Source organism: Jaculus jaculus, chromosome 10, assembly GCF_020740685.1.
Source record: "Jaculus jaculus isolate mJacJac1 chromosome 10, mJacJac1.mat.Y.cur, whole genome shotgun sequence".
Taxonomy (NCBI): Eukaryota; Metazoa; Chordata; class Mammalia; order Rodentia; family Dipodidae; genus Jaculus; species Jaculus jaculus.
In genome coordinates, this window is record NC_059111.1 from 9163644 (window position 1) to 9176038 (window position 12395).

The following is a 12395-nucleotide window of genomic DNA, read 5'->3' on the forward strand; positions in this document are numbered from 1 at the left end:
AGATAGCATTTAGAAGGTTCTGAAAGTTATTCAACCACAACTGGAAGTAAGTGTGTTCCCCGGGTAAATTCCAGGACATTGGTAATCTCGTACAAACCCTTTCCTCTGAAAAAGCATCAGCTGCGTCCAAACACACAGAGGGAAGTGGCGAGCGCACACGGGAATGATTGTCCTTTCACGAGTCACCCCAAGCGCAGCTGCAGAAGGAAAGTGACTGGCGGTCGCCGTCCACAGGGGACGCGCGGTGTGTGCAGGGAGGGGCCTCCCTCGCCACCCGCTGCCACACGGGAGCTGGCCCTGAGCCAGCCTCTTAACAGGGGTCTCAGGAAACGACCAAATCGGCACTGCAATTCCATGAACACGAGCGCCTCCCCTCAAGTGCAGCTGTCCAAGTCCTCTGCCCCACGCGCATCACCCGGCTAAGGCAGGTGTGGAGGAGCAGAGCTCCGGTCAGTACCTGCTCGTGACCATAAGGACTGTCTTCCTGCTTCCAGGAACCAGACAGTGGAATTGGTACGTCTCGCCCTCCAGCTTCTTGATATGATTCTGAAAATGAAGCAAGAGTCAAGATTTAGGACATAAGTATATATAAACTCAAGTAATATTTGTAAAATAGCTAATTATAATCATATTAGGAAAAGATGTGTTAGAAAGAAAAAGCTGGAGATTTACATATTGTTATGCGAAGTAAGTAAGAATACATTATGTTTATAAATTAACTGCCACTGTTGCCTTAAAATAAAAACATGTATTAAATGCTTACCAAGTGATCTTCTGATAAATACATTTTGTTCTGCAGTGACTTAAAAATTTAAAAATATCTACATTAAGGAGCATGTGAATATATGTTAATATAAAATTGATACATAAACATATCAGGGCTTCTTAAACAGGGCACAGGACAAGGACTTCGGGATGGGTCTATGAACAGCCCAGTACAGGGTACAAATTTTGAAGTAGTGGTTCTGATGGCTTTTTCAGAAGGTAGTTCATATTTTTCCTTAGATTTCCTTGAGGAGTCTGTGATCCCTCCCTCTCAAAAGACCCAACCACTGATTTATACAGAGCATGTATTACATGTATTACACACATGATAAAATTCCAAGCCAGCTGATGTTGACTGTTTTTAAGTATCTGGTCAGATAGAATAAACATAAGTTGAAAAAATAGCACTTATATATGAACTTATATTTCTGACAAACAAGAAGCTGTCACTAATACAAATACAAAGAACTAGCATTTCAAAACAGCTGGCATGATTTATTTCTAAAGACAAATACAAGCCAAAATAATGCAAATATAAAGTGTAGCACAGTAAAATATTCTCTTTTTCAAGTATCTTAAAAACTATTGATTTGAATTAGTAAACACATATTAAAAACAAGTTTTTTTATAACAAATGTCAATGGAAGAGAATTATTAATATCTATAATGCATGATTAAAGATCAAATAGTATATAAAAATAAAATGCAGACAGGCATGCTGGATGAATAAGACCACTGCATTTTATAACTCAGAACACACCACCAGTCTTTTTAAAGGATGACATAACCAGTGTAATCATAAGCGTAGAAAGTAGACTTGATGCCATTATTTCAAGGCTTAAATACTGGGGACAGAACCCACATTTCTGGAAGACGTTGGTCTGTGGTCATCCTTTACAACCACACAAAGCTATGATCATGGAAGAGAACTCCCTTCAGAACTGAGGTCTCTTCTTTAGAATGTCTCAGAGAACATCACAGTTTTTACAGCAATGGTCAACTGTTTCACAGCTCGCCTGTGTAAATCAGCTAAAATCGTCTGCCATCAATGCCTCAATTCTTCAGAGAAAGGGGGAAAATAATATAATAATGCACTGAATAATTTAGTGCAGTTATCATTAGCTTGAAGTTTAAATGCATCACAGTGTTTACATTAGAGCTTCAAGCAGACTACTTCCTACTTCTTTTCTTGGATGCAGTTTTGCCCTGTGTGCACTTTGTCAGCAATTAGGCTATGTGCTTTGGCCCCTAACAGCTGCTCAGGTATGACTTCTCACTAGGACATACTCTGAAGCCCCTTCAGAGCCACAAACCCACTACACCCCGAAATTCGAGTTAAGGTATCCAGTCACTGATGGCAGAAGCGGACCACATTAGTAATACTCCCTTCCCAAACTCAGCTTCAGGAACGAAACAATACATTACGAAAGTCCTTTACCCATTGTTTCTTTTTTCTCCAAATCAATTGTAAGGAAGTAGCACAAGTTATAGAAAAGCAAAGTGTAGAGTGATATTTATCACAGAATTACTACTGCCAAAGTAAAATAACAGAAACTAATGTCAGAAATTGAGAATAGTCAAATATACCAAAGGAAGTTACTTCGACAGGGGATAATGCAAGAGTTAAAAAGCAAATGAAACATTTCTATGCATGGAAAACTGTTTAAACAGAAAAGGCCAAGGATATCATTTTATATCTAATATGATCTTAAGACTCTGAACCAAAATAAATATTAAATAAAACTAGGTACATGTACATAAATATACATGCATATACATATGTACAGTGTAACAGTAATTATCCAAAGAGGACAAACAGATTATTTCCTAAGAAGACACAGCATATGATTCAGGAATTTTCAAAGTGAAAGAGTAGAGAACGTGGAGAAATACTTGTAAGGGGGAAAAATGGGGACGAATAACTCCAGATTCAGCATTTGGAGCGCAGCACTATTACATGAGTCAGAGAGCTATCAATTGACGCTCCGGTACTCGGAGCTACTTACACATTTAGTTACATTTGGTCTCTTTAGGAAAGAAATGTTTAGCTATGTAGAAGAGCCTCATCAATATGTACTTCTTACCCAACTAACGGGCTGAGCGAGCAAGATGAGCAAGAGGTGACACAACCTACATTCCTCACCAGTGCCCGACACTTGTACATTCTGCTTGTCTAGCAATCATAACAGTATATTAAAAGTTTAAAGGGTTGTCTGATATATTCATAAAAACGAACAAAGCAGACAATATGACTACATCTAGCTAAAGTAAGTTTCTCCAAGTTTTGTGTTTACTGACATACAATTATAAAAAGGAGAAATCACAAGACAAAGTAACACAAGGAGCTAAGAACAACAGGCAAACAATTAGAAAAAAAAATCTCAAGTTATATGTAGGATGTGTCCAAGAAAACTAAAAATTACAACTTTTACCCAAGAATCTTTGGAAGGACAATTAGTGACACTGTTGCAGTGCACTGTAAGATGAATGGTTGTGCTTGACTCTCACAGAAAACTGTCCAAGTTGTGGCGGTTTTGCCTATCCTCAAAAATCTAGGTACAAGAAAAGCTTCCTAGCTATTATTTATAGGTTTTGCTATACTTGGTCCCATAAGCACAGAAGTCTTGTTCTGTTTTGATTACCTGGGAGAGGAACAGGATAGGGCTTGAACCCAGGACCTTGTGGATTCTAGGCAATACCCCGCCTGAGCTACATCCCATCCCAAGGACAGAAACCACTTCTTTATATCCGTTCAGTGCAGTCTGGTATTTGTGTGCCTTTTCTTTTAAAGGCTTGTTTTAAATGCAAATCACTCAATTATTTTGATAACTACTCTTTATTTGTTTTGTTTTGTGAGGTAGAGTCTCACTCTGGCTCAGGCTGACCTGGAATTCACTATGGGGTCTCAGGATGCCCTCGAACTCACAGCACTCCTCCTACCTCTGCCTCCCTAGTGCTGGGATTAAAGGCGTGTGCCATCACGTCTGGCTTGATAACTACACTTTAAAAATATTAACCCAACAGACCAGCCATGACCATCCCAATGAATTCACTGTCTTTAAATATACAAGACAATGCAAATCAAGTCAGTGCTTTGGCTCCAATTTTAGGGAGAATGTAAAAGCTGTGAATTAAGATATTGTTAAATCATCAAATTAAGTATTTCCATTTTCTAAGAAGAAATTAAAATACAACTTATTGTGAAAATTAACTATGGGGGTACTAAATTCAAAATGGTAATTGATAATTATTTTTGTTCTCGTTATAGATGATTCGAAAGGATAAAAACCATAAAGTTGGTTTTACAACAAAAAAAGGTGTTGTGCCTTCAACTACCACATCAATAATTCGGCTGATCACAGGCTCTGCCTCTACTCACAGTAAGGAAAGGCAGCTACTGTGAAGCTAGCACAGCCAACAGGGGGGCTCGACGCTGGGAAGCACTGATGCTACAGACCTGAAACGCATGCAGCACAGCAATAAAATCACGGCTGCCTACCCAGCGACTGCACTCAAGGTTAAGAAAGAAAAGACAAGGGAATTTCTGAGCGCAGGAGTTCAAATGGCGGAGTGCTTGCCTCGCACGCATGGAGCCCTGGATCTCACCCCCGCAGCACGGAGCCAGGCGGCAGGACGCGCCTGTGACCCAGTGCCTCAGAGGAGGAGGCGGGACGACTGCGAGCTCAAGGTCGGCCATCCTCAGGTACAGAGTGAGTTTGAGGCCAACCTGGACTACAGAGACCCTTTCAGAAGAGAGAAAAGAAACGAAGAAAGGCCAAGGATAGAGGGTGGGATAAGTTTTCCTCCAAATCATATGCCAGCTCTCACCTCAGGTCTAAGGACAGACAGGGCCTGATATACCAGTAATACAAACATATGCACAAGATTAATAGTCCCTTAACTTGGGTAAATTTGGAGGAGATAGGTTGAGTAGAAATCTATGTAATTCTATTGTCAAAATTCTCAAGCATAAGATATTCACTACATTGGACATTAGTGACTTTTTTAACTTTACTTGAAATATACATGAATATTCTGTAACAAAATTAAAATTTCCAAAATCACAGTAAAAGCATCTTCTCTGAGTCTACTATCCTTTCATCTACAAAATGGAGAAGCACTGATGTCCTGCACCCTGAATCATTCGTCCCTGTGTCCCCAAGTGTGGAATTATCAGATACTACCATTTTTACTTGTGGTCAAGACACTACTATGACAAATTCGGGTGAGAGTGAGAGTTATAAAGAAACGCTCATTAAAATTGACTCTCAGTCTACATCACACACAGTCAGTTAATACCACAGCTGGTTTGAGTTTTAAGGATGAAATCAAGCAGTATAGGAAACATTTACTCTTGTATTTCCAGTTCTTGCTGTGCAGGCAGAAAAAGAAAGAAAATAAAGTTAGAAGCATGCAAAAATGGTAAAATGTAATTATATACAATAAAAACCAAAGGCTAAGAATAATTTTGAGTCATCTTTATCATAAAGTCAAGGTAGAAAAATATTAATAAATTTCTACTAGGGGAAAACCAGTCAAGGGGAAATAGCAACTTTCATATGTACACATTAAATATAATAAAGATAAACAAAAATATGCATTGCAGTCTTTAATGTTTAGCAAGATTATAACAGAACATTGTCTTTTTCCCTCTCCTCTGGTTCTGTTTACCTGAATAAATCTAGATTTCAGAAATAGTGAAAATAAACTAATGTGGCTGGAAGCAGAGGAGCAGTGAAGGGCTCAGAATTAGCTACAAGGCCGACGCCAGAATGAGCCCCACTAACTAGCCGGCCGGTGCAGAGAGGAGCCCCAACTTCAATTTCCGCCTCCTCTGCACAGAAAAGACTTCACTCCTGGGCAAGAAAACCTCCCAGTGACTTTGGTTTTGCATGTCACTTCTGCTAAAATACAAAACCAACACATGACTTAACTCTCTTAGAGAAACCACCCACAACCCTTCAAAGAAGGCCATAATCACGAGCCTTAAGAACCACTCACGAGCCGGCCGTGGTGGCGCACGCCTTTCATCCCAACACTGGGGAGGCAGAGGTAGGAGGATCACGGTGAGTTCAAGGCCATCCTGAAACTACATCGTGACTTTCAGGTCAGCCTGTGCTACAGTGAAACCCTACCTCAGTACACCAAAAGGAAAAATAAAAAGAACCACTCATGAAATCCTGGCCCTAGAAATCAACCTTCCCTCCTGACCTTGAAGAACAGTGTTTACCTCAAATAAGTCATAGCCCTCGGATTCCTGCCTGTCGTACGGGCGAATGATGCCGTCTTCGTGGATCAGGCGAGGCGGACGGAGGCTACACACTTCCTCAGTTGACTCTGCCACCCTGAGTACGGCAGCAGAAGAGGAAGAAAACATGTGAGGATCTTCAAAACCAAGCAAACATGTATGCTGATTAATTCATAACATCTAATAGCAATTAGATGCTTCAAATAATTTGTCCAAAGTAAGGCACAAAGTCTGTCTGACTCCAAACCTCCACCCTTTTCTTTAAGAAAAGCCACATAGAAAAAAGAATCTAGGTCACCGCCTTTTCTGCCTTGGTGACTAGCAGTGCCCAGGGTAGGGACAAGTGTTTACTGGAATGAAAGGAAAGGAGCCATAGGCGCCTTTTTGTTGGCATTTCTAGTGGTTCCACTTTGTACAGTGTCCACAGCTTCCCATGGGACTCGCGAGCGTGAACAGCAAAGCACCCAGGCCGCCCCCCAACCCAGTATTCCGAACAACAGCCTGCCTCCTCTCCCCCAGCACACGGGCACCTACCTCTGAATGCCGTGGAAGGTGCTACTGGCCATGTCTATGATCCCGCCTGTCGGACGAGCCACCGCACCCACAAGCCCCATTCCAATGCCTTTAAAGAAGCCAGCAGCTCCCTCCTTTCTGGCACCTTTAGAAAACCGAAGACAATGGTAAGTGAGTCTGAACTCAACACAAGCCCAAGTGCTTGCTGTCTTAAGGAGGTGAATTTTTATCTTAAATTCAATTGTAACATCATGGTTCTCAGTGTGTTAAATGCAAACTCCAGGGCCTCACCCCATCTACTGAATCAGAAGCTATGGGTATGAGGCCGCAGCCTGTGTTTTCGTAGGCACTCCAGGTAATCCAGGTCTGAGAAACACTGGTCTAGGGTTTCATAGGTACTTGGGCCTAAAAGTCTAAGAACTGACCAGAAAACGCACTATCTTATCACAACCATTGAGGTCTTTAAAAATAAGTTAAGTTTACTGAAAAACTGTTGACAGATCATAAAATTTACCCATTTTGTTTATAACAAATGTAATTTTTAGTATATTCAGAGTCATACAAATAGCATCATAATCAATTTTAGAAAACACACATGATCTATGAAAGACATCTTGTGTCCATCATTAATCATCTGCTCACCTGACCCTACCCAGTTCACCTACCCTCCTTTCTGTTCCCTTTCAGACAATCACCTAGAAAGGCTTCCACGGTCTTGTCTGCTGTGGACCTTTTATGCACATAGAGCCAGTCAGTGAGAGGTCCATTAGGATGGACCTTTGGGCTTTTGTTTGTTTTTTCAAGGTAGGGTCTCACTCTAGCCCAGTCTGACCTGAATTCACTATGAAGTCTCAGGCTGGCCTCAAGTTCACAGTGATCCTCCCACCTCAGTCTCCTGCATGCTCGGATTAAAGGTGTGTGCCACCATGCCCAGCAAAGAAAGAAAAAGAATGGGCATGCCTGGGCCTCTAGCTGCTGCAAACAAACTCCAGATGCACGTGCCACTTTGTGTGCTGGCTTTTCACAGGCACTGGGGAAGTGAACTCAGATCTTTAGGCTTTACAGGCAAGCACCTTAACTGCTGAGCCATTTCTTCAGGTCAGGGGACTGGAGCTTTTTAAGTTAGTGCCATGTTGTCAAAGTTCTTCCATCTGTGACGTGTGGTGCGACTCGCCTGTCTCTGCCTGATGACTACGTAACACCCCGTGCAGGAATGCTCACAGCTTACTGCTCGTGCAGCAGGTCCCAGGCAGTTAGAAGTTCCCATTGCTACAGTGAATGACAAGGCTATGAACACTCACATGAGGTGCACGAATACCGGTTTTCAATGTTTTAGACAATCTACCTGCCCACAGAATTGCCGAGCCACATGGGAGCTGCCTGTTTAACCTTGCGGGGCACAGCCAGCACCCTCTCGTCCATGTGGCTGCACTTACTTCCTTCTGTGCTCTACAGTTTTGCTCCTACGTGTAGGTATGTAATCCATTTTGAGCTAATTGTTATAGATAGGGAAGGTGGGGGTTCAATGTCATCCCGCACATGCAGCTTTCCCGGAGGCTCAGAACCATCTGTTGAAAGACGATTCTTTGCCTCTGGACTTACCTTGACATCCTTTGCAAAGACCCACTACCGTGCTGGCAAGGAAGGGTTACTACGGGATTCCCGGTGGTGCCCCACTGATCTGCATGTCTGCCTTCATGCCAGCGTGTGTCTTAAAGACTTCTCTAGCTTTACGCTGTAATACGTTTTAAAGGGTTGGGAAATTTAAGTCCTCCAGCACTGTCTTGCCTTTGGAGGTTGCTTCTGGTGTTTTAGGTCTCTTGAAATTGCATGTAAATCTTAGATTCAGCTGGTCAGTTTCTGCAAAGAAGTCAGCTGGGTTTTGATAGGGACTGCACTGAGAAGCATATGCCTTTTCATGTGATTAGAAAATGCAATAACCCAAGTCAACTGCTACTGCAGCCAGTTTTCTGATGGCCTTGATGACAATAGCATCCCTGTCTGCCTTCCGAAGGAAGCACACAGGACTGCACATGTGACAGCGCTGGCAACCCCGCAACCAAATGCTGGACCATGCACTCTGCGAGGAGAGCAGCGTCCCCAACCTACCTTCCATAGGCTTCGTTATGATTCCCGTCACCCCGCCAACAACTCCCTGAAAGAGAAAGCACCCATGAAGTCTGCGATGGACACAAGAAGCGTAGTATCAAACCAACCACTAGGTGTATCCACAAGCACACTAGAGATGTTTTAGAAGACTTATTGACAGCATGACCCACTTGCAATAATTTTATAAATACTAAACCATAAAGGATTGGTGGGAGACAGGGCAGAAAAGCAGGTGACAAAGGTGACAATCCACTCTCAGCTCCATGTAAAACAGCTGCGCTCAGCAGGAGACGTACTCTTAAGAAGCCCTTTCCTCCTCGGGCCAGACTGTCTCCAAAGTCTTTGGGCTGCCGACCCATCTCTTCTCTTCTCTTCTGCTGGTACTCCTTGTCCATCGTAATGGCTGCCAGACCTTTCCCAACAGAGCCAGTGATTCGAGACACAACGCCTGCTGCGCCACCTGCAAAGTCAGGCACATGGGTCCTTCAGGAAGCCTATCACACATACACTCAGCATGCAGACATGCCAACCAGTACTTAAAATTCCTCTGCATGCACAAGAATGCAGAAATGTACATTTTGGCATCTATCAAGAAGAGTCAAAGAACTACTTCAAGAACATTCATTAACTATACAAAGACATGCTAAAAACCAGGAGGCAATGTGTTTTCAAAAAGAATATTAGGGGGACTAGAGGGATGGCTTAGCAGTGAAGGCGTTTGCCTGCAAAGTCAAAGGACCCAGGTTCCATTCCCCAGGACCCACGTTAGCCAGATGCACAAGGGGGCACATGCATCTGGAGTTCATCTGCAAGTGGCTGGAGGCCCTGGCATACCCATTCTGTGTCTGTCTCTCTCCCTCTTTCTCTGTCAAATAATAAATAGAATATTAGGGGGGTGGAGAAGTGACTTAGTGGTTAAGGCACTTGCCAGCAAAGTCTAAGGACCCAGGTTCCATTCCCCAGTACCCACACTAGCTAGATGCGCATAGTGGCATACGTGTCTGAAGCTTGTTTGCAATGGCTCGAGGCACCCCCACTTTTTCTCCCCCTCTCTCAAGTAACAAACAAATAGAAAATTATTAGGAAAGTAAACTTCTATGGTATATCATCACTTGTTTTCATACACAATCCTTCTATCCGTGTATGTAAGGGATACACACCTACTGTGTGTCCAAAGAGACTTCTCACTCCAATCACCAGTCCTTCAGCAAATTCCTCAGGGCCCTGAACAGCACCCTAATGCCAAAACAACAAAGGTTATCACGTAAATCCTAATAGATTTAAGGCTTTTAATATAATGTTTCAGAATGCCCATGAGGACGAAGAATGCACACAAATCTATAGGCTAGGAAGGAAGAAACAGAAGTGGGAGTTGGATAACAGCTCCAGCAGGCAGCTCAGTCACTGCTGACGACTCATGACTCCTTCCCCAGCAGAAGAAGAGCTCTGACAGTCTTTAATCTCCCTGGCACCCCAAATACTCTCGAAGCCACATTAAATCCTGGAGAACACTCACATACTTTATTGTCCACACAAGCACTAGAAGTCCTCATCTGATAGTAAAACAATTTTCAGTGTCATCTCAAGTGTTTTTAAATAAAAATACAGAAATTAGTTATTATCTACATATTATTCACCTCCTATATAAACCTAAAATAAAAATTATTATTTGTCACTGTGGTGGTTTGATTCAGGTGTCCCCCATAAACTTAGGTGTTCTGAATGCTAGATTCCCAGCTGATGGAGATTTGGGAATTAATGCCTCCTGGAGGGAGTGTATTGTTGGGGGCAGGCTTATGTGTGTTATAGCCAGTTTCCCCTTGCCAGTGTTTGGCACACTCTCCTGTTGCTATGGTCCACCTTATGTAGGCCAGAGGGTGATGTCCACCCTCTGCTCATGTTGTCGTTTTCCCCTGCCATCGTGGAGCTTCCCCTCGATCCTATAAGCCAAAATAAATCTCTTTTTTCTCACAAGCTGCTCTTGATTGGGTGATTTCTACCAGGAATGCAAAACTGACTGCAACAGTCACTAAAAGTAAGACACTTGCTTTACATATCTGTCTTGAGTCAAGAACGAAGCTAGTACCTGGAAGGGCTCATAGAACAGTGCTTCAACTCCCTCAGACAGGCCTCTGACTAATCCAAATGGGTTGCCAAGCACATCTAAGCCCAATACAAGGACATACATCTGTTTCAAGAACTGAAAAAGAAAAAAAAAAAAAGTAAATTAAGTCTTTTACAAAACTGCTGAAAGAAACAACATCACGAGGCAATGGGATAAATGATGTGGGTTTGTAAGAGTGTGAGAGGCGACCAGCAAACAAGCCCTCTATGACCTGTGCGCCAGGACCTTCCAAATCAAGGTGGCACTAAGTCTGTGGAACGTTCTGGCATTTAGCAGAAGAGTGACCTCGAACACATCACAGGTCATAGCCTTGGCCTTCTCATCTATAAAACACAAGGTCCCATCAACCTTGCATGGAAGACTACGCATACTAAATAAATATATGATTCAAAACTTAGGTGTTTATATTATTACCCTATCATCACTAATAAATTAGACAGGGAGTAATTAGTAACTCTGACCAAAAAAAGGGGAGGGATTTGTCCCTATTTGGACATACAGTATTTAAAAGTATGTACTTTAAAATGCTTAAAAAGTATATAAAAGATGGTAAACTATAGAAACAGAAATTAATCACTGGTGAAAACCACTAAGAAACACGGGGCCTGCTGGCACTAGCCTATACCCCAGCACTTGGAAGGTGGGGGAAGGATCCGGAATTCACACGGTCTTGGCTATCAAGCAAGTCTGAGGATAGCTTGGCCGATCTGAGGCTTGTCTTCAGAAAGCAAACAACAACAAAAGAAATCGACTGCACAATGAGATTACAAAATGAAGTGATTTACTTAAACTTTCCCATGCAAGACACCACCTCTGCTTTGTTGTGATACTTTATAAAATATATTCCAGATAGGAATATACTGTGATAGGAATTACCTGTTCGCTGTAATGCCTAACAACACTCCACATGAGCTGATCGCGCCTGTAAAACTGATAGCGAATTTCATAATAAGCAAGCCTGGGAGGAAAACAAAGAAAAGATTTAAGATACTAAGATTATATTCTGAATCAACAGAAACTTAAAATTTCAGTACTAGCTACTTCTAACAGTTACTTTCCCAACAATTAACTCTGTATCTGCTACATATATTTGCTTTGAAAATAGTGTTCTCACGTAGGATTTTCAGAGATACATAAAGAGTAAAACAGCTGTAAAACATGAGCCACAGGACTAGAGAGTATGGCCAAGTGTAAAACACTTGCCCAGCACAGACGAGGCCCTGGCTGTGGCCCTAGCACCAGGCACACGCACAAAAGCCAACCACACTCCCACGACACAGTAAGACATTTAAGGTTTTTTTTTTCTTTTTGTTTCCATCTTTAAATTTGTTCTTTTCTTCTCTATGCAACTATGAAATACTTAAAACATTTTGTATCCAACTTTTAAATTCAACATTATGGATTAAGTATTTTATCTTTTTACTCAAACTTCCATGAAGCCATTTGAATAGGTGTGTGACATTCCATCACGTGGGAGAGTCACAGAGAACAAGTCTTTGTTGCAAGCATGTCCACTGCTTGCTATAATAATTGGTGCTATCATGAACATTAAATGTAGCTTCTTGGTTGCATGGCAAGGTTGGTTTTTGGACTGAATTCCACCCCCCCACACACACACACACAAAGGATTACCAA

At 42.2% G+C, this 12395-nt stretch overlaps 1 protein-coding gene across 4 annotated transcripts in view; it reads right to left on the reverse strand.

Annotated features, from left to right (window-relative positions):
* Positions 1-12395, reverse strand: part of Vps13c (vacuolar protein sorting 13 homolog C) — a 163087-nt gene that overhangs the window by 9323 nt on the left and 141369 nt on the right. For 2 of the 4 annotated variants that reach the window (XM_004662514.2, XM_004662513.2), the window contains 8 exons: positions 11637-11718; positions 10722-10835; positions 9796-9871; positions 8932-9095; positions 8636-8681; positions 6548-6671; positions 5996-6110; positions 458-546 (listed from right to left, as the gene is read on the reverse strand). In XM_004662514.2, the coding sequence (XP_004662571.2) occupies positions 458-546; positions 5996-6110; positions 6548-6671; positions 8636-8681; positions 8932-9095; positions 9796-9871; positions 10722-10835; positions 11637-11718 (810 nt within the window). Of the gene's footprint in view, positions 1-457; positions 547-1167; positions 5138-5995; positions 6111-6547; positions 6672-8635; positions 8682-8931; positions 9096-9795; positions 9872-10721; positions 10836-11636; positions 11719-12395 lie in introns of those variants that run through there. The other 2 variants (XM_004662516.2, XM_004662515.2) reach the window with 1 other exon arrangement.